The 24,736-nt window shown below is 37.3% G+C and overlaps 1 protein-coding gene across 1 annotated transcript in view; it reads right to left on the bottom strand.

Moving 5' to 3' along the window:
• Positions 1–24,736, bottom strand: part of LOC121874600 (tetratricopeptide repeat protein 21B-like) — a gene marked incomplete in the record, with an annotated part of 547,778 nt that overhangs the window by 64,809 nt on the left and 458,233 nt on the right. The window contains 1 exon segment of the mRNA XM_042378823.1: positions 13,298–13,460. Coding sequence (XP_042234757.1) covers positions 13,298–13,460 — 163 coding nt within the window.

The following is a 24,736-nucleotide window of genomic DNA, read 5'->3' as shown; positions in this document are numbered from 1 at the left end:
TATTATTATTATTACATTATTATTATTATTATTATTACATACTACATATTATATTATTATTATTACATATTATTATTACACATTACATACACATTACATATTATTATTACACATTACATATTACACATTACATACCACACATATACATTATTACATACATATTACATTACCATTACATTATTATTGACATATTACATTACCACACATACACACATTACATATACTCATACATTACATACATACATTACATACATTACACACATTATTACACATTACATTACACATTATTATTATTATTATTAACATTATTATTATTATTATTATTATTACCATTATACATACATATTATTATTATTACACACATACACACACATAATATTATTACATTATTACATATTACATATTACACATACAATACAACATTATTATTATTACATTACCAATATACACATACCACACATATTACATCATTACCATTATTACACATTATTACATACCATTACACATTACATACATACACATATTACATCATTACATTATTATACCACATACATACACATTACCACATACACACACACATTATTACATATTATTATTATTATTATTATTATTATTACACATACACATTATTACACACATATTACTACATTATATATTATTTATTATTATTACCATTATTACATACATACCACATTACCATTATTACATATATTATTATTATATTACCATATTATTACATTACATACCACATTATTATTACATTACACATATTACACACATTATTATTATTACACATTATTACCACATTACATTACACATTACACATTACACATCAACATATTTCAACACACATACAACACACACATACATTACACATTACCATATTACACATATTACTATACATTATTTACATATATATATATATATATATATATCATATACATATATACACATATACATACACATATTACATACATATATATATATAACATATACATATATATATACATATTATTAATATACATATATACATATATATATTACATAACATTATTATTACATATTACATATACATACATATTATTATTACAATACATATATTACATATACATATTATTACATTAACATATTATTATTAATATTACATATTATTACACATATACATATTACATACATTACATTACATACATACATATTAACACATACATACATACATTACATATTACATACATTAATACATTCTATATACATATTATTATTATTATTATTATTACATACATACATATATATTATTATTATTACATAATACACATACATTACACATATATTATTATTCTACATTACACATACATTATTACATATTACACATTACATTATTACCACATATTATTACATACATTACACATATTACACATATTACATATTACACATATTACACACATACATACATATTACACACATTATTATTACATTACATATTATTACATACATACATACACACATACACATTACACATTACACACACATACACACACACACATATTACTATATTACATACATATATTATTATTACATATTATTACATATTACACATACATATTATTAATATTACATACATACACATATTACATATTATTCACATTACATATATTACACATATTATTACACATATTATTATTACATATTACACATTACATATTATTACATTACATATACATATTATTATTACATACATATTACACATATACATACACATTACATATTATTATTATTACATATTACACACACACATATTATTACATATTACACACATACATTACATATTATTATTACATATTACACATACATTACATTAACATACACATATTACATTATTACACACATATTACATATTACACATACATTACATATACATACATACACATACATATACATACATACATATTATATATATATATATATATATATATACATATATATATATATATATATATATATATATATATATATACATATATATATATATACATATATATATATATATATATATATATATTATATAATACATATATATTATTATTATATATATTTTATATATATATACATATACATTACATATACATATATATATATATATATATACATTACATATATATACATTATATATATACACATATATTACACATATATATATACACATTATTATTATTACATTACATATATTATTACATATATATATTATTATTACATATATATTATTATTATTATTATTACATACATATTATTATTATATACATACATACATATATTACATATACACATATATTAACATTATATATACATATTACATATATATATATACATATACATATATATATATACATTATATACACATATATACATATATATATTATTATTATTACATATACATATTACATTACATATACACATATATATATATATATATATATACATATATATATATTAATATTACATACATTACATACACATATATACATTATTATTATATATATTATTATTATATATATACATATACATATATATTATTACATTACATACACATTATTATTATTATTATTATTACATATATTATACATATTATTACATCATACATACATATATATACACATATTATTATTATTATTGTTTCATATTATTACATTACATATATATTATATTATTATTATTACACATATTATATATTATATTATATTATATACATATTACATATACATATATACACATATATACATACATATACATATATACATATACATACATACATACATATACATATTACATATATATATTATTATTACATACATATACATATTACATTACATATTACTACATACATATACATAAATATTACATACATACATACATATACATATACACACATACATATTATTATTATTACACACATATTACATACATATTACATACACATATTATTACATATTATTACACATTACATTATTACATATTCATATATAATTACATATTATTATTATTATCACATTATACATATATATATATTACATATACACATATATATATACATATATATATATAACATATATATACATATATATATATATACATATATATATACATATATATATATATATATATATATATATATATATATATATACATATATATATATATATATATATATATATATACATATACATATATATATATATACAAACATATTATTATTATTATTATATATATATATATACATATACATATATATATATATATATATATATATATATATATATATATATGCATATATATATATATATATATATATATACATATATATATATATATATATATATATATATATATATATATATATATATGTAATATCCTGTCTTGCAGGATTCCGTAGCAATGCAAATTATATTCCTAACTTTAGTCTGTGATATTATATAAGATAAAAACCAAGCCCAAAACCCTGGCTGGGCAGATGGGGGAGATGGGAGTGGAGGAGGGAAATAGCTGAAGCAGGAGGTGAGGTGGATATGTTTGACAGTTGGTGTCAAGGTCTAATGTGTGTTTATTTACCAGTCCTTAAGAGTGACTAAGCTTTTTCTCTTATAAATGCCACAATGAAAATGACCTGGGAGAATATATATTTTACATTGCGATTCTTATAAGATAGTAATTACCTAAATATCAACAAGCTATAATTTATGCTTAGATATAAAAAATTTTGTACCCAACTATTTAGTAGTTGCACAGTACAGGTTTGTTTTAAGTCATGTATTTCACGCTTTTTGAAGGGTGCGTGCATGTAAATGAATGAAAATAAATGAAGAAATTTATGTAAATCTACCCAAATGCGGTGCTGAACTTTACATTACTAAATGTACTACAGTACACTAATGTACTAAAATTCTTAACTCTTGTGCAAAATATATGACGCTTATATTCAAATCATTACCTAATACCTGACCATTGTGGACCTGGTCTCACCCTCCTCTGTATATATACACCCTTGATTTGTACTCTCTCTAGTCTGCTCATCCCTGAAGATGTGAATTACCAACGCCTGGGAACTTCAGCGTTCTTCTTTCCTTGATTATATATATATATATATATATATATATATACTAGAACTCTTAAATCACTACTGTAATGTGATACAGGTGATTAATTTTATCTCTTGTGCAAAATATATGACGTTTATATTCAAATTATCCGCTGTCTTGCAAGGATTCGAGCAATGCAAATTATATTCTCCTAACTTTATTTTGAGATATTATATAAGTAAACACTTTAAAGCCTACTGAAAACAGCACACCTTTGTCTGGGAAGGCAGGGGTAGGGAGGGAGGGAGGGAGGGAGGTGTAATTTGACAGTTAGTGCATCTGGTGAAATATTTAATTTGTTGAGTGTTTGTTTTTTGCTCATAAAATTCCATATAAATGATCGGGTAGAATATTATTTACATTGCTGGAATTCTTATAAGATAATCATTTATTTGAATACAAACAAGCTAGAATTTGCATTAGACATACAAATTTTAGATCTAATTTAAGAATTTTATTAGAGAGAGAGCAAAAATTTTATCTTTTATGCAAAATATATGACGTTTATATTCAAATTATTCGCTGTCTTGCAAGGATTTCAGCAATGCAAATGATATTCTTCTAACTTTAGTCTGAGATATTATATAAGATTAAAGCCTATTGTATAACCAGAAACCTTCGCTGGGAGGAGGGGGGGGGGTTGGGAGGGCGGGAGGGAGGGAGGGGTGACAGTGACATGTTTGACAGTTAGCGCCAAGGTCTGGTGAAGTATTAATTTGTTTATTTATGTCCTGTAGATTGAGTATTTGTTTTTTTGCTTATACAATTTCATAGAAATGACCGGGGAGAATATAATTTATATTGCTGGAATTCTTTTAAGATGGTGATTAATTTGAATGTAAACATGCCATAGTTTGCACAAGACAAAAATTGTAATAATCATTTTGTACATTATTCTGATTACATGTACAGTTCAGCGTTGTCCTTAGGACAGTGTGTGCATGTAAATGAGTTTCAATAGATGAATAAAGTTACATATATCGAGCCAAAAATAATAGTTGAAAAACTTTATGTAGACAGCTAGGATGGCTAAATTTTAGAATGACCAATAATTTTAATACTGTATAAAAAATGCAAAAATATTAAAGAGCACAATTTTCTTTATATTTACTCCATTGGAAACGAATGTAAACATAGAAGAGATTACTGAATTGGCTGAGTACCTCCTCAGCTTATCAGCTGTTAAAAAAAAAACATGGTTTTCGTAAGGAGTTCGTTAATCAAATTTTTTTTCATTAACCGAATTGAAGATTCTTATGGAAGGTAATTCGTTAACCGAAATTTCGTTAACCAAGGCGTTCGTTAACCGAGGGACCACTGTATATTAATTTATTTTATTAATTTTACTACAGCTACAGCCATGGTCTTATTTTCTTCATTTTATCGTGTAGAACTATCGTCCCGGACTCCAGGCTGTAAACACAAATGAAAACAATGGCGTCCCATCTTCTCCTGTGTGACCATATTAATATTCATTTATATTGTATAAGGTGCATTCATAAACATTATTTAAAGAATATAGTTTGCAAATTTTATCAATTGTATTGTTTTAGGGGAAAAGAGGGTAAAAAGCCACACAAAAGATATGAAAAGGTCACACTTGGGAATGCATCTCATTATTATTGCTTTATTATAATGGTAATTAATGATTTGCGATACGATGATTCACCTTACACTGCAATATTGGAGGACACATTACCGTCATTATTTGGAAATACACAAGACAAACATCAAATTTAAAACCTGGTAAATAAAACCTTATTTTTATATATTTTTTTTAACATAAACAAGACAAATGCCATAAGATAGTAGGTAGTAGACAGTGATAAAACAAGGAGGTACTACCGCCTGGGAAGATATTGGAAGCATAATGCATTGTCTAATGGTAAACCCTGCTGCCATATGGCATCACAAAAATTGCGACCAAGTCCCAGGTTGCTTATCTGACTTTGTCTCTCATTTACACACAATTGCAGGGTTTCAATTGTTTGTCTTACTTTGACAACACAACATAAATATGAGGCCACCGCCATAGTAAGGGCACAAGAGTCACCGTGCCCAAAATAGAGTTACCACCACAGCAAGTTTCAACAAGGTTTCCTCTATCAGAAAGTGTGTTGTATGTGGATGACCCAGCACCTTTAGTGAGTGAAAGTGAGGTGAGAGAACCCGAGGCTGGGCCGTTACAGGGCCGTAAACGTCCGTGCAGTCTTCCCACATGGAAGAGTAATGCTGCAAAAGGCTTTGTAATGACCAAAAATTACTACCAGCAAGACAGGTAGGGCCCCCCCATGTGCTGACGGGTGTTTCACGAAAGTCGCCTTTTCTCTATTTAAAATAAAAGTCACTTGTGCCCTTACTACTGCGGTGGCATCATATTTTTCTCAATCTTGACCTGTTTTATTCTTTCGATTCTTTTATTTTTGTATGATATCAGTTGATAATAATAATAAAGCGAGGCCTTCTCAGATGGATTCCATTGGTCGGGATGGTTGTGGACCCCAAGGCTGACCTGACCATCATCAAACTACTAGGGTCTCAACTGATGTCACTGCGATTGCTGGAGGAACAGCCTTTTTCACAATTCATTTTTACCAAGATTTGTGTCCAGAGATCCAATTTTTCTTCTGTGGAGCACCATCTATTAACCTCTTCCCCTGATCTCTTACCACTATCTGAACTTAAAATGGCCAAGGCAGCTTCACCCAAACCTTTGCAAGTCCCCAACTACAACCTTTATACCTCTTTCCATTCTAAGGGAGGTGAATGTGCCTACTGCAACGCACGTACACCAATAGCTTGACTCGTGGAACTTGAATCTTCTCTTTATGATGTCATCTGGCTCAAAATATCTCTATCACCTATGACTAATTTTCTTTGTTTCTTATACTATTCTCCCAACTCTACCAACTATTTGGAACTCTTTGACTATCTCACTTATTGCCATGAGTTGTTACTATCCACACACCCCAACACCAAGATCCTCTACCCAGGGGATTTCAATGTACAGTTTTACCCACTTCATGAGGTTTTGCTGCTTGGCGTTTTAGCATACTCTTGTGATGTACAACTGAACTTGTAGCAGGATTTTTCACTCTGCTTGGTGATGTAGAAACTATTTTAGGTGTTTACCATACTTTTACTGACTTCTTCTGTTTTGGCTCGCAAAATTCCTTACAAATTACCATTGAAGACCTAATTTACATTTATGGAATTCTTATAATTTGGTGATCATTTTAAGATATCAAACATCATATATTTTTGCTTTAGAAGCACAATTTTAGATAAAAATTTTCTAAAATAACTTCTGGTATCTTTGTGCAAAATATGTGACATTTATATTCAAAATATTCCTGGTCTTACAAGGAATCCAGCAATGTCAATTATATTATCCTAACTTTAGTTTGAGGTATTATTTATTAAAATTTAGTGGTTATCCCACACATCTCCTTGGGACTGTTGGTGGGGGGTGGGGGGGAGGGAGGGACCGACTGACCATCTGTTACCCTGTGAAGAATTATTTTTTTTTTTATTAACTGAAGATATTTGTTTTAGCTCATAAAATTCATACAAATTACCCGGTCAGAATATAATTTACATTGCTGGAATTCTTATAATTTGGTGATCATTTTGAATATAAACATCATAGATTTTGCTTTAAACTTACAATTTTTAGATAAAAATTTTTCTCTAGGTAACTATGGTATCTTTTGTGCAAAATATATGACATTTATATTCAAAATATTCCTGGTCTTACAAGGAATCCAGCAATGTCAATTATATTATCCTAACTTTAATCTGAGGTATTATTTAATACTAAATGTTAAAAACTCTGGAAGGGAGGATTGGTGGGGGGTGGGGGGGAGGTTGGGACTGACCGCGCGGTTGGAAGAGGGGAGGCAAAGGTGGGGTACTTTGATTGACAGATAGTGTCGTGAAGATTATTATTTTTTTATTAACTGAAGATATTTGTTTTAGCTCATAAAATTCATACAAATTACCCGGTCAGAATATAATTTACATTGCTGGAATTCTTATAATTTGGTGATCATTTTGAATATAAACATCATATATTTTGCTTTAAACTTACAATTTTTAGATAAAAATTTTTCTCTAGGTAACTATGTTATCTTTTGTCCAAAATATATGACATTTATATTCAAAATATTCCTGGTCTTACAAGGAATCCAGCAATGTCAATTATATTTTCCTAACTTTAGTTTGAGGTTATCCCACACATCTCCTTGGGACGGTTGGTGGGGAGGGGGACCGACCAGCCATCTGTGCTGTGTGGTGAGGGAGGGGTTGAGTCCATGTTTGATGGACATTAACTTGGCGACTATGTTCTCTGTTTCTCAAGTATTAATTGTGTGCATGTACCATCATAAAATTAAGATGTTATTTTTACTACAACATAGGTATGTGCCTTCAAAAAGTGGAGTTTGGGGGTCGGGCCGGTTTCTATTGGAATTAATCCCATATGTTCTGTTGTTCACTTAACGCGGATTTCACTTAACGCGGGACCCTCTGGGTTCAATTGACCGCGTTAAGTGGGGTACAACTGTACTCGTACATCACAGAGAGTGACTTGGCTCTGCAAGGGACGACCCAGGTGGAGTTGAGGCACTCTTTTTTTCCTTACTTAATGATCTGGAACAAATAATTAAACACCCTACAGGTGTTCCAGATCGACACAATCAACTTGCTAACAATCTTGATCTTTGTTTTACCTCTAACCCCTCACACTATTCATATGCAATTTCTGCCCCCTTGGGGTTTTTTGATCACAATCTTAATTCTATTAATCAAACTGGGCATGACCACCTTCCCCACCACCCTCTTAACGCCAACTAGGGCACTATCGGAGGGCAAACTGGCAACACTTGAGAGAATTATTCTCTGACTTTCCCTGGGATGAATGTTGCTTTTCCACCCAGGACGCCTCGGTATGATCTGACAGCATTGCTGGGGTTATACAGGGCGGTATGAGTGCATTTATCCCATCTTCTTCCATAACTTTCACTTTACAATCATGGCTTGATCGCTCCTGTTCTCTTGCATGTAGGGAGAGAGATAGAGCATATCACGTTATGATAGAACAGTATTTTCTCGATTAACAAACTAATTCGATCCACCCCTTTCCGTTAAATTGAAATTTCTGCTAAATCAAATTTACATTATTTTCACTTGATTTAATGAACTAGTTCACTAAATTGAGCATGATTCCATTAAATTCAGTGCCAGATATGCAGCTCAACGCATGGGGGTTGTTTACATCTGCTCAGTCTGTGTCCTGCCACCATCGAGTGTGTTGTTCACTGCTACCTCTCGGTCAACTAATTACTGTGCTTAGACTTCATGCCAAAAGTCTCTCAGAAGTCGCAGAAAGGAAGTGGTGTGGAGGAGAAAGTCAAAAGAGTGCAGCTATATATTGGTAAAAAGTTTGGAAATAATAGAAAATTTGAAAACAAACACCAAACCCCACAGCTTAAGGTAAACTATGAATAATGTTTCTAATGGTCCTATGCACATATCATGTGTTTGACGTGTCTCTGTAGTTGCGAGAGTATTTATGGAATTAATCTCGATTTGGCGAACTAGTTCACTAAAGTGAGTGAAAAATAATGGAAAAATTTCCTTCCGCCAAATCAAGAGTTTGTTATATCAGATTCTGTTAAATTGAGTGTATACTGTACCTGTATCTCCATCTCCTGTTACTCACTCCTCTTTCATTATTTCTAGGAATCGTTGTAAGGTTATTCTTTGTATGGCCAGGAGGAATTTAATAAAAAGAAAGACCGCTGTCATGACTAACTCTTCTTGTAGTAGATCCTTCTGGTCCTTAACCAAAAACAACTATAATAATTTCTGAACTGGTTACTCTATAGCCAACTCTCCCCCTGATAAAGCCAATCTCGTTGGCACCTTATTCTCCTAAAACACCACCTTAGATGATTCCAACTCTCCCCCTCCTACTGAACCTATGCACTTTCCTATAATCTCCACTCGTAGGGTTGCTGGTGTGTTATCCAATCTGAATGTGAGTAAGGCAAATGGACCAGACGAAATACCCCCTCATGTTCTGTGGGAGTGAGCTGAAGTTCTGGTCCCTGTGGTTGCTCGCCTCAAAACCCAAACCTTTCCTTCTTCTTGGAAGCATGCCTTGGTTCAGCGCATCCCAAAGAAGGGTGACCATTCTATTCCTTCTATCGCCCCATTGCCCTAACTTCATCCCTCTCTAAGATTTTCGACACTATCTTAAGCTCTCATTTTCTTTGCCATCTTGAATGCCTTTTTCTTTTGTTGGATCACCAGTATGGATTTCAACAGGCGAGATCTACTGGTGATCTGCTCTCCTACTGCACCCATCTTTGGTCATCCTCTCTTGAGGATTATGGGAAATCTTATGTTGTGGGCCTAGAGAACTCCAAAGCATTTGACAGGGTATGGCACAATTCTTTGCTTTCTAAACTTTCCTCTTATGGTTTCTCTCTCCCACTTTGTTTTCTTATCTCTAGCTTCCTTGAGAACCAAGGGCAGTTGGTGGGCAGTTATTGTCAAGGGATCGATCTCTCGCTCTTTCTCAAGCAATAGTGGTGTCCCACAGGGTTCTGTTCTTTCACCAACTCTCATCTTTCTTTTTATCAACAATTTAATTCACACTACTACTACTAATTCTATCAACTCTTATCCTGAGGTTCTATTCTTTACTTTTTCTTCTCATTTCACAAGCTATATTTTTTCAAGAGCTGATATCGTGTCATCTATCACTGAAGATTTGTGCAGCATCTCTGAATGAGGAGGTAAAATATTTTTAAATTGAATACAGGAGTAATAAAACAAAGTATTTACCAATTTAACTTTCCAAAATAGAAGATCTCCCACCAATCACATTTCAGGATGCAAATTCTAAAATAGATATGCTATGCCTTCCCATTTCCTCAAATATGTCATGGAAGCCACACATCCACAACATTGCTAAGCTGCCTCCCGAAAGCAGGGAATGCTGTAAAGATGCCATAGCTACTTCACTCTAAGCAGTTGCTTTAAGTTTATAAGGAATTCATTCGTCCTAATTTGGTGTACTGGTCTCATATATGGGGTGATTATTCTTTGGTCCTACTGTTAGATAGGATGGAATCAAAGGAATTTCGTCTTAATAACTCTTCTCCTTTAGTCGAAAATCTAGCTTCCCTTTCTCTTCGCTGCAATGTTGCTTCACTCTCTCTATTTTACAGGTAGTTTAACAGTCAATGTTCGGTGGATTTGGCATCCTGTGTGCAGTCGGCAAGGCAGTGGGCTCATAACACTTGTCTTGCCCGCAGTGCCCACCGTTTCTGTGTGAATGTTGGTCACACGAGGATAACCCGTTATATTACATCCTTTTTTTCTTCACACAGCCAAACTGAGGAATGCTCTGCCTTACTTTGTGTCTCCATACTCTTACAATCTGTCTCAATTTAAAAAGCTGGTTTTCCATCATCTTCGGTGTGTAGATTAATATAGCTTTTTCTCTACTAATTTTAATTTCCTTTTACTCTTATTTACTCTGTATACAGGGGGAGGTAATTACTAACCAGGAGAGCATGAGAACACTGGAAGCGCAATACCCGGGGGGGCTAGCCCGGCTTGCCACCCCTCAGGACAGCTCTGCCTTCCACTTTTGTACTTTACCTTTACTGAATACCTCCCATCTGAGGACAGGCTCATCTCTGATATTTTTCACAAAACTTTATCTTGAGTCGAAATGAATAACTAAGTTTCTGACAGATTCAAGTACAGTAGATGCAACCATGTGCCTCCAAAATCAAGCAAACAAAAACCTTTCATGAAGTCTCAAGATCATTCTGTATTTTTGAGATCCATTAAATGTTTAAAACCTCTAAGAATGATTCACAAACATTAAAATTTATCCATGAAATTATAGGTAATAAAATTTTACATGTAGTAACCATTGTCAGTATTTGTGTAAAAAATTTCATTGTGACAAAGAAATACTTTTCACTTCTAATTCATAACTACTGGGTAGTTTCTATCATTCATTCAAGCCTTTTCCCACTATATTGCATGGTGGCTGGAACCAAAAGTACATGCAGACTCATTCTTCATTTGCTGCCATTCAGTCACTCTTACTGCTGCAATAGATGTGTTGTGTTATGGTGTTTCTCTTCTACAATAAGGCCCCAAGATATCTATCTGGTTCAACCTGCTTTCTTTGCAATATCTACAGGTATAGTCTGTTTCCTTTAAGTTTGCAACTGAGGCCTTGGGTGAGTTTGTAGCAAAGCAACTGCTTGTTTGGCAGATGGACACCCAAAGAGTCACGACAGTACTTCAGTATTTTCTCTTTCATATTTATATTTTTATATTTTAAAGGATAATAATAATTTCTATGTTTACCTCTGATAATTTCCACACTTGGGGAACAAAAATTAACATGTGAAATGCACCAGTAATAAAGTAATCCTGAAGAAAACACGAACATGATAAACAAATTGTGGGTTATAAACTTATCCTCATCACATGATGTGTCGCAGCACAGTGGAGGATGCCGCTGAATTTTTTTTTTTTTTTTCTCATCAAGAAATTTGTTAACAGGGTGTTTCACAAGCTAGAACGAAACTATCAGAGAATAAGATAGAGAGGTTATTATCCCTTAAAATATCAGACTAGAAATACGATAGATTAAATACTGAAGTACTGTAGCAATTCTCCGGGAGTCTGTCTGCCAACCAATCAACTGCCTTGATCAGGGCCGCTGAGATAGCGGGGAAGCCAGGATAAATCCCCAAGGCCCAGGAAAGGGGAGAAATATATATTATATGTATCTGTAAAGTAGCTAATTTAATTAAATGAAATGCTAATAATAGGTACAGTACATAGAATTAGTGTTCAAACAGTTCAAAGGCCAAAAGGGGGCCCATAAATTTATCTTTCCCTGGGGCCCTGGCCAGCCAGCTCTCGGCAGCCCTGGCCATGCTATAAACTGACCCTAGACCTCAGTTGCAAGCTTCATGTGAACAAACTATAGTTTTATCTATCAGCAGCACATCCAGCTTCAAAAACCACTTCACATCATAGCCTTTAGTCATTCTCCACACCAATTCTTTCACCCCATCCTTCAATCTCCTAAAACTTAATTACTACTTAAAATCTATATGGAAGCTTACCAGTCATAAACCCCTCTGCAGAAGTTAAGACCTGGATCTGTGTTTGGTCTGAGAATGGCTTGTTCTGCTCGGTCCAGGTAAGGCCCTGCCTCATCTAGTGTTCCAGTTCTTCTCATAACCTCAACAAGTCGTGCTAAGGCTGGAAAATAAGCTGGACGGCGATCTGTAGAAAATTAATCAAAATTATGATGTAAAAATGGGGAACTGATCCTGAAATTCCATTTCATATCCAAGCATTAATCAGGTAAATCATGTACAGCACAGTCAATAAATCAATGGTTTAACAACCAAGGTTTCTAGGTTTTGACAAGTGTAACTGTATATAAATTCCCCAAATCCCCACAAAATTTATTTTTCTCAATACAACAACAGTCCATAAAAAGGGGGGCACTTGGAAGTGTCAGTTGCCAATCAGGCTGAAAACTTCACTGACATACATCTGCTGCATGATCTGAAATTGTCATTTCTTACAAAATAAATATGATTAACCTAACACAGTTAACCAATTCAGTTCTAGCTAACTTCAACATCCTAAGGGTGGAGTGAGGGATGTGAGTCACCCAACCCATGCTTGGTTATAAAATGAGATTTCAGGATAAATTTCTCATTTATAACAGAAGCAATAAATTGGATAATTAATATGTATAGCCAGCTGATGCAGAAGGGGAGGGGGAAGGCAAAAAGCTTGAGGAGTTGGTACAGGTTGTATCCAACCAAAACCAGGTTAAAATAATAACTAATCCTCTAAGCTCCAAGGTAACACTCTGTGCAAAGACACAGTACTAAATTCATCTAATTAACAGGAAATGAATACTCTACTGTATTTTTTACCTATAACCATGCACTCTGCCAGAAGATTAAAATCACTAATATGCCTCAAAGATGGGCTAAGGATGTTGTAATTTCCTTAAGATCATGAGGACTTGGTACTGTACTCAACCTAGCTGTATGAGTTTAATGGCCTTGACAATTATATTGAAGACAAAGAATATTGAGACTCCACACTTAATTCAATTATTTACAAACAAAATTGACTAGACAAGTGTGTGAGCTATAAGTAACTCTGAACTGCCTTTACTAGGCAAAAACAAATGATGAGTTCCACCGTGCAGTTTCCAAACTTGGAAATAAATTTCTTCAAATCAAAAGCTATGAGTATAGATTTTCAATAAAACTTTACACCCAGCCTGAAACTAACCCATAAAAGGGAGTGACTAAAAATAAATATGATGGATTGATCCTCAAAACATATCTTATTACAGTTTCCCCAAGAAAATCCCTAGGCCGTTGTGAAAGGTGGTAATAACAAAATCTACTACAGTACTCCCCATGATAGCCATCACTCATTATGAAACATAAGAGATTATACAGTAGTTTGCACTGAGAATTAAGAGTGCAAAGACTCATGACACCATGCAGCTCAGTCTTTTCACTCAACACACTGCATCTCATTTGACACTGTAATAAACAGTTGTTGTCCTGAGTTCTGGAAGCCAATTCTTCTATTAAGGAAGATGCCCCAATAATTGGGAACCCAACAAGATCCTCAGCAAGGAGGCCTTTGTGGGATGGGTGCCTCAAAAGTCAATTGCCAGATGATACTGAATATATCAACACTAAAAACTGGGGAGTCTAACATTACACCTGGACATTAACCTCCTAAAGCTAAGGAACCAGAGTACCTATTTTTTTTTATAGGAAATGGCCCACCCAGGCACAGGCCATCGACCCACAGTGAGGCATGGGGGGCACAAAAGTAGGAGTAAAAAGAAATTAAAAACAGAAGAGAAAAAGACTACATATATTAATCCACACCACGAAGAAACAGGACAACCAGCTTTTTGAAGTGAGGCAGACTGTAGGAGTATGGAAACACAGAAGAAGGCAGAGCATTCCACAGTTTGGCTGTATGAGGAAAGAAGGATGTACTATAATGGGTTATTCTAGAGTGACCGACATCCACACAGAAACGGTGGGCACCACGGGTAAAACAAGTGTTACGAGCCCATGGCTTTGCCAGCAGTACACAGGATGCCAAATCTACCGAACATTGCCCGTTAAAGTACCTGTAGAAGAGAGAGAGTGAAGCAACATTGCGATGAAGAGAAAGGGAAGAGAGTTAATAATAAGAAATGCCTTTGATTTCACCCTATCTAACAGTTGGACAGAAGAAGAGCCACCCCAGATATGAGACCAGTACTCCAAGTTAGGATGAATGAATCCCTTATAAACTTGAAGCAACTGCTCAGGAGTGAAGTAGCTATGGCATCTGTACAGCATTCCCAGCTTTTGGGAGGCAGCTTTAGCAATGATGTGGATGTATGGCTTCCATGACATTTTAGAGGAAATGGTGAGGACTAGCATATCTATTTTAGAATTTGGCAAAATGATTTTGGAAAGTGTAATTGGTAAATACAGTGGTCCCTTGGTTAATTAACGGTTCGAGAACGAAATTTCGGTTAACGAATTACCTCCCATAAGGATCTTCAATTCGGTTAACGAACAAAACTTCAATTAACGAAATCCTTACAAACAACACGTTTTGTTATGATCATCAGCTGATCAGCTGATGTGCTAGTCTGCCAATTCAGAAATTTGTTCTATGTTTACATTCATTTCCAGTGGAGTAAATATCAAGAAAATTGTGCTCTTTAATATTTTTGCATTTTTTATATTCAAATTATTAGTCATTTTAAAATTTAGTTAACATATTGATAATATATGCAGTACAGAAAACTATTCTTTTGTGCGCCCATCAGCTGCTTTACTCAGCCACCAGGCGTCAGTTTGGCTTTGTTGACAGTGGAGTGAACATCAATTTTGATGGTGTCTTGAATATTTTTTCATTTTTACATTGAAATTATTCCTCATTCTGAAATTTAGTTAACATATTGATAATATATAGCGCAGTGCAGTGTCGAATTAAATAAAATAATCTAGAATTACACCTAGTGAACTTAAAATTTCATTGGTGAAATAACTGCATCAAGCATGGGTCCCCTGAAAGGTGATTTCTCCTCCATGCCCACTTCCTTCTCTTCTCCATTCTCCTCCACCCCCATTTCTAATTTCCATCATCATCATCAACCAGGAACCTTCTAGTACATACACACCTCAAAGTAAGTGTACTTTACTGCATTTTTTTTTCACTATGTATGTACTTTTCTGTGAGCTGGAACCAATTACCAATATCCCATTGAAACAATGGATTCGGTTAACGAAATTTCCGGTTAACAAATGACTCAGTGGAACGAATTGTGTTTGTTAACCAAGGGACCACTGTACTGTGTTTTATTACTATTGAATTTAACCAAGTTTCTACCTCCCCATTTGGAGATGCTGCACAGATCTGCATTGTTAGATGATATGATATCAACTCTAGAAACAGATTTAGTTTGAGAGTTAGGGGGAAGGGAAAAATGTGAAGAGTAGAATCATCAGTGTAAGAATGAATACAATTAGTCGTAGTGTGAAGTAAATCATTGATAAAACGAAGGAAGAGAGTAGGTGAAAGAACAGAACCCTTGGGACACCACTATTGGTAGAGAATGAGCGAGAGAACTATCCCTCGATAGCAACTGCCATGGAATGGTTTTCAAGAAATCTAGAAATTAGAGAACAAAGTGGGGGAGAGAAACCATCAGTGGGAAATTTAGAAAGCAAAGACTTGTGTTATACCCTGTTAAATGCTTTGGATATGTCGAGGGCCATGACAAATGTTTCCCCATAATCCCCAAGAGAGGATGATCAAAGATGGGTGCAATAGCAGAGCAGATCACCAGTAGATCTCGCCTGGCAAAAGCCATACTGGTGATCCTATCTTTTATGAAGTTACATAAGGCACCAATTATAAACGGTATAAAACCACACTTTGACAAATACATAAAAACGCCATGCCTAACAACAAGAAATTTAAAAAACTGAGTGCCTAGCATTGAACCCACCTAACATTGGGCCTATAGCTCGGGCCACCCAGACCAACCACACACCCCTCCTACACAATCCCTCCGAGACCACCCACACAATCCATCCACACTGTCCTTCCTGGGACCACCAACACAAGCCATCCACACTATCCCTCCTGGGACCACCCAGACAACCCATCCACACTATCCCTCCTTCGATCATCCACACAACCCATTCACACTATCCCCCCTGGGACCATCCACACACCCAATCCACACTATCCCTCCTGGGACCACCCAGACAACCCATCCACACTATCCCTCCTTCGATCATCCACACAACCCATTCACACTATCCCACCTGGGACCATCCACACACCCAATCCACACTATCCCTCCTGGGACCACCCAGACAACCCATCCACACTATCCCTCCTTCGATCATCCACACAACCCATTCACACTATCCCCCCTGGGACCATCCACACACCCAATCCACACTATCCCTCCTGGGACCACCCAGACAACCCATCCACACTAGCCCTCCCTGTGACCACCCACACAACCCTCCTGCACTATCCTCCCAGACCACCCAGACAACCCATCCACACTATCCCACCCTGTGACCACCCACACAACCCTCCTGCACTATCCCCCAGACCACCCACAAACCCCATCCACACTAGCCCTCCCTGTGACCACCCACACAACCCTCACTATCCCTCCCCAGACCACCCACAAACCCCATCCACAATATCCTCCAGGGACCACCCACACAACCCATCCACACTATCCTCCCTGGGACCACCCACACAACCCATCCACACTAGCCCTCCTGAGACCACACACACAACCCATCCACGCTATCCCTCCTTGGGACCACCCACACTACCCATCCACACTATCCCTCCCTGGGACAACCCTCACATCCCTCCCTGTGACCACCCACACACCCCTCCCTGTGACCACCCATACAACCCATCCACGCAATCTCTCCTGGGACTACCCACACAACCCATCCACACTATCTCTCCTGGGACGTCCTGCCATATTATGGAATAAATTACGTTTGTGTTTACCTTTACTGCAAATGTTCTCTTGTTCTAACTGGGTTTTGTTTTGTTCTGTTGCAGATGTATATGGATTTATGAGTTGAATAAAGCCTTGATTACGGAAGGTGTTTGATATCATACGACAATTTATTCAACTCATATTCTACTAGCAACATGGAATGCATACTCTGCCCCAACAAGCTTGATGTTGATCCAAATTCCCCAACTGCTGAAAAGGAATACAAGCATTGGCGTAAAACTTTTGAAAACTTTATTGATGAGTGTGGAGACAGAGCGCCTGACAAACGACGATGTTTGACAAAATATGTGTCTGCTACTGTGTATGAATACTTTGCTGATGCTACGGAGTTTGAAATAGCTATACAAGTGTTGGAAAAGGTGTATGTGAAAAAGAAAAATGAGATATTCGCCAGACACCAGATTGCCACAAGACGTCAGCGTCCTTCCGAAACACTAGATGAATTTCTTCGCGACTTGCACAGACTCAGCAAAGATTGTACTCTAAAAGCTGTCACGGCTGAAGAATATCGTGAAGAGGTAGTACGGGATGCCTTCATCAACAGACTGTCTTCTGCAAAACACGTCAACGTCTATTGGAAAATCAGGCTCTCACACTCTCTCAAGCCTTTGATCAAGCTAGAGCTTTGGATCTTGCACAGCGTACTTCGGAAGCCTTCCAGCCACTAGGCCCTGTCACTGCAGCAGCTTCAGGATGTATGGAGGAAACTGTTAAGTCACCATACACCAATCAACAAGATGTATGTCCAGTTGAGGACTCAACACTTGCTAGTATGACCACTAAGAAACGATGTTGGTTTTGTGGTGGCAGTCTTCATTTACGGGCGAGATGTCCAGCTAAAGATAGTGACTGCTCTTCATGTGGAAAAAGAGGGCACTGGGCAAAAGTATGTCAGACTAAGGGTAAGAAACAGGTCACGGCATCAATTTCATCTCCCATTCTTTGTGCCTTCTCAGCTGCTGTTCCTCATTGCCTGAATTGCTCTGCTACAAACTTAAAGGTAAATGGAAGACGAATCTCCGGCCTTATTGATTCGGCAAGTTCTGAGAGTTTCATTGACAAGAGAGTGGCCCATCGGCTTAGGCTTTACATCAAACCTGCTTCCCAAAGTATAACCCTGGCAATGTCTTCTTCAACGGCTTCTGTGATAGGTGAATGTATGGTGGATCTCTATATGAATGACAGTCATTATCCAAACACACGTCTGGGCGTCATTGAGAATCTTTGTGGTGATGTTATTCTCGGCATAGATTACCAAAAACAACACTCCTCAGTTACCAGAGAGTATGGAGGACCCAGACCTGAGCTCAAGATTTCCAACATTGGTAACAAGCTTGTATGTAGCCTGGCATCAGCAGGTATGTCAGAACCACTGTTATTTGCAAACATGCAAGGAGATGCAAAGCCGATAGCCACCAAATCTAGGAAGTTTAGCCCTGATGACCAAAAGTTCTTTACCAAAGAAATACAACGCTTACTGTCTGAAGGCATCATAGAATCAAGTACATCACCTTGGCATGCACAGGTGGTGATTGCAAGAGATGATTCAGGCTGTCACAGAAAACGAATGTGCATCGACTACTCTTATACGGTGAACATTTACACCAATCTCGACGCATATCCATTGCCAAACATTGAAATCATGGTCAACACTTTTGCTAAGTACCATGTGTTCTCAACATTTGTTCCAAAGAGTGCATACCATCAACTACACATAAGCGAGTCTGATAAACCCTTTACAGCATTTGAAGCACATGGCAGACTGTATCAATTCACACGTGTACCATTTGGTGTCACTTATGGTGTTGCCGTTTTTCAAAGAGCCATAGACAAGTTCGTGGGGAGGAGAATCTATGTGACACATTTCCCTACCTTAACAATATTACCATAGGTGGTCGGGATCAGAAAGAACATGACGCAAATCTTGAGAAATTTCTTGCTGCTGCTGAGAAAAGGAAGCTGACATTCAATACATCCAAATCTACAATATCAGCAACATCAATCAATCTTCTTGGTTATCAACTTGGAAATGGTCAAATCAAATCAGATCCTGAAAGGCTAAAACCACTGCAAGAACTTCCACCACCTACAAACCGATCGGCTCTTCAATGTGTACTTGGTATGTTTGCTTATTACGCTAAGTGGATCCCGGAGTTTTCAGACAAGGAAAAGCCTCTCTTCAAGGCTAAATCTTTTCCTCTGAACCATGATGTGCTCACAGCTTTTGATGACTTGCAGAAACTGCTTGGGGAAGCTGCCCTAAATAGCATTGACCATGCCATCCCATTTGTTGTGGAGTGTGATGCGTCGGATGTGGCCGTGTCTGCTTCTTTGAATCAAGCTGGTCGGCCAGTAGCCTTCATGTTTCAGATGTTATCTGGCAGCGAGATTCACTATCCTCCTGTTGAGAAGGAGGCGACTGCAATAATGGAAGCGGTGAGAAAGTGGTCTCACCTGTTGTTGAGACGGCACTTCACCATTGTTACTGACCAACTATCAGTTGCATTTATGCTGGACAGTCGTAGGAGAACTAAAGTGAAGAATGGCAAGATACAAGGGACAACGTTGCTCCTGAAACTTTCACCCGAGCGTTCTGCGGAGCCATCTCATCGTCAAACCTCGCTGTCATCCATGAAGGGCTCTGCCACCCGGGGGTTGTCAGAATGCTTCATTTTGTCCAGACAAAAAACCTCCCATTTTCTACAGAGGATGTGAAAAATGTCTGTTCAACCTGTCGTGTATGTGCTGAAATCAAGTCATCATTTCACAGGCCTACTGAAAATACCCTTGTCAAAGCTACTCAACCAATGAATAGACTGAGCATTGACTTCAAAGGTCCTCTTCCATCAAGCAGGAGAAACTCATATCTCTTCACTGCTGTGGATGAGTATTCCAGATTTCCCTGTGCTATTCCATGTGCTGACATGACATCCTCAATTGTCATCAGATGTCTGGACACCATCTTCTCGTTTTGTGGTATGGCGAGTTTTGTCCACTCTGATCGAGGAAGTACATTTATGTCTCGTGAAGTGAAAACTCATCTCGCTAGTCGTGGAGTGGCGTCCAGCAAAACTACACCTTACTACCCAATAGGAAACAGTCAAATAGAACGGTACAATGACATAATCTGGAATTCCATATGTTTAGCTGCCAAATCTCGAGATGTTCCGGATACTGAATGGGAGGCTCTCCTACCTGAAGCACTTCACTCCATTAGATCACTGCTCTCAACAGCCGTCAACGTGACTCCACACGAGAGGTTTTTCAATTTTCCGAGACGATCTTGTCAGGGTACATCCCTGCCAACATGGCCGACTCCAGGTCCTGTCTTCTTACACCGATTCGTCCGCTCAATCAAAGGTGATCCTCTCGTTGATGAGGTGGAGCTCCTCAAGGCTAATCCAACGTATGCACACATCAAGTATCCAGATGGACATGAATCTTCAGTTTCTCTCCGTGATCTTGCTCCATGCCCTAATGGAACCTCATCCTCAGAGATCTCTGCTGGATCAACCTCACCTAAAGTGGTGCCAGAAACATTGGATAATGGTGAGGGAGTTGCTGCAGGAGATACCAGGACAACATTGCTGAATCCTAGTATCATGCAGGAGTTACCTCTTCGTCGTTCTACTCGGCAGCGAAGAGAACCCCAGCGATACGGCTATGATGTTTGATTGATTATGTTGGCAGGGGTGAATGCCATATTATGGAATAAATTATGTTTGTGTTTACCTTTACTCTAAATGTTCTCTTGTTCTAACTGGGTTTTGTTTTGTTCTGTTGCAGATGTATATGGATTTATGAGTTGAATAAAGACTTGATTACTGAAGGTGTTTGATATCATACGACACCACCCACACAACCCATCCACACTATCTCTCCTGGGACCACCCACACAACCCATCCACACTATCTCTCCTGGGACCACCCACACAACCCATCCACACTATCCCTCCTGGAACCACCCACATAACCCATCCACACTATCCCTCCCTGTGACCACCCACACAACCCATCCACACTATCCCCCCCGGGAATCACCCACACACTCCTCCGACACTATCCCTCCCTGTGACCACCCACACAGCCCTCCCACACTATCCCTCCCTGTGACCACCCACATATCCCTCCGTGTGACCACCCACATACCCCTCCCACACTATCCCTCCCTGTGACCACGTACACACCCCTCCCACACTATCCCTCCCTGTGACCACCCACATATCCCTCCAGCACTATCCTCCCCAGACCACCCACATACCCTCCCACACTATCCCTCCCTGTGACCACGCACATATCCCTCCCACACTATCCTCCCTGTGACCACCCATATCCTCCCTGTGACCACCCACATATCCTCCCTGTGACCACATACACACCCTCCCACTATCCCTCCCAGGGACCACCACACATCACCACACACCCCTCCCACACTATCCCTCCCTGTGACCACCCACATACCCCTCCCACACTATCCCTCCCTGTGACCACGTACACACCCCTCCCACACTATCCCTCCCTGTGACCACGTACACACCCCTCCCACACTATCCCTCCCAGGGACCACCCACACACCCCTCCCATACTATCGCTCCCAAGGACTACCCACACTACCCTCCCAAGGACCACCCACACAACCCTCCAAAGGACTACCAATACAACCCTCCAAAGGACCACCAACACACTACTACTTTACTGTCACTCGGAATCGAGTATGTCGATCATCCAGCTATAGGACAATGATATGAGTTATTAATGATATCACTTTTGTTGGTGAGTTTTAAGGTGACAAAAGAGGGCAATACGGGACCGGCAGGGGTGGTAACACATGTTGCACATGTGGATGGCTCCATCTAGTGCGGGAGGGGTGGCAGCAGCATCCTTCAGGCGATGGCGCTTGTCCGCCATGGTTTGCAGTCGGGCTAACTCAAAAGTATTGACACCTTCTCAAGTGGTGCTCCTCCAAGCGTTGCGGTGTGGAGTAATTGTCTCCCAGGTGAGGGGGTCGATTTGGTACTTTTTCAGGTTTGTCTTAAGAATATCCTTATACCTTTCCAGTTGCCCGCCAGTGTTACGTTCACTATTTGTTAAGCGACTGTAAAGTAGCTGCTTTGGTAGCCTCGATGCTCCTACAGTTGGTGTCTGTGAGAATAGTACCGGCATTTGTTCTCGTTTTCCTAGCGAACTCGGAGAATGGAAGGTAGACTACGCTGGTGAAGTTTTCAAGGGCCTTGAGGTGCCTCCTGTATGTGACCCATGTCTCCCTGCCATATATCAGGGTGGGGAGGACCACTGCTTGATATAAGTGTAACTTTGTAGATAATTTCACCTCCCTACAGCTGAAGACATGGGCACAGAGTCTGCCAAGGAATTGAGATGCACATCTGATCCGATGTTAAATCTCTTCATCGATGTCCGTGGTGGTGGAAAGGTGGGAGCCGAGATACCAAAAGTGGGTAACAATAGAGAGAGTAGTACCGTTATGCTGGATGGATGGTGATGTGGCTGAACCAGGGGCAGGATGAAAAAAATTTGAGTCTTACAGTGACCCCTCGTTTAACGAACGCCTCGGTTAACGAAATTTCGGTTAACGAACTGCCTTCCATAAGGATCTTCAATTCGGTTAACGAACAAAAATTCGGTTAACGAATTTCTTACGAACCGACCTCAACATGTTTTCGCTTGCACTGACCGGGCAACCAGCTTTAGTATCAGTCCGCCAATACATTAATCGGTTCTAGGGCTTAAATTCCTTACTATTTTAGTAAATATCAAGAAGTTTATACTATTCAATAATTTTAAAAGTTTAATATTAAATTTTTTAGTCATTTTAACAATTATTGAACATAATTGAAGGTAAAGTGACTAGTTTAATGTGCAGCATCCAGCCTCTTAACACAGCAAACAGGTGTTAGTCTCTCTCTGTTTTCACTGGAGGTAACATCTTGCTTGAGACTCTCTTCAACTAAACACTTTTTTTCTGTGTTTCCAAGCAAATTATTGGTCATTTTGAAATATATTTTACATATTGACAATATATAATGCAGTGCAGTGTTGATTTAAAGAAAATAATCTTGAATTACACCAATAGAGCTAAAATTTTATGGGTGAAATGGCGCCATGGGGTGACTTCTCTTCCACCCCAATGCCTTCTCTTCTTCCTTCTCCTGCACCCCCATTCTAAATCCCATCATCATCATCATCATCATCCAGGAGCCTTCTACATACACACCTCAAAGTAAGTGAACTTTTCTACCATTTTTGTTGAATTTAGGAAATTTTCGGTGAGCTGGAACCAATTACCCAAAAACCCATTGAAACAATGGTTTTGGTTAACGAACTTTTCGGTTAACGAACAACCTTCTGGAACGGATTGATTTCGTTAACCGAGGGGTCACTGTACTTACATTCACCTCAAGGCCGAAGAGTGCATACACATCTG

This window comes from Homarus americanus, unplaced genomic scaffold (genome assembly GCF_018991925.1).
Source record: "Homarus americanus isolate GMGI-L3 unplaced genomic scaffold, GMGI_Hamer_2.0 scaffold34360, whole genome shotgun sequence".
NCBI lineage: Eukaryota > Metazoa > Arthropoda > Malacostraca > Decapoda > Nephropidae > Homarus > Homarus americanus.
The sequence above is the reverse complement of the archived record's forward strand: the minus strand, read 5'-3'. Positions and strand labels throughout refer to the sequence as shown.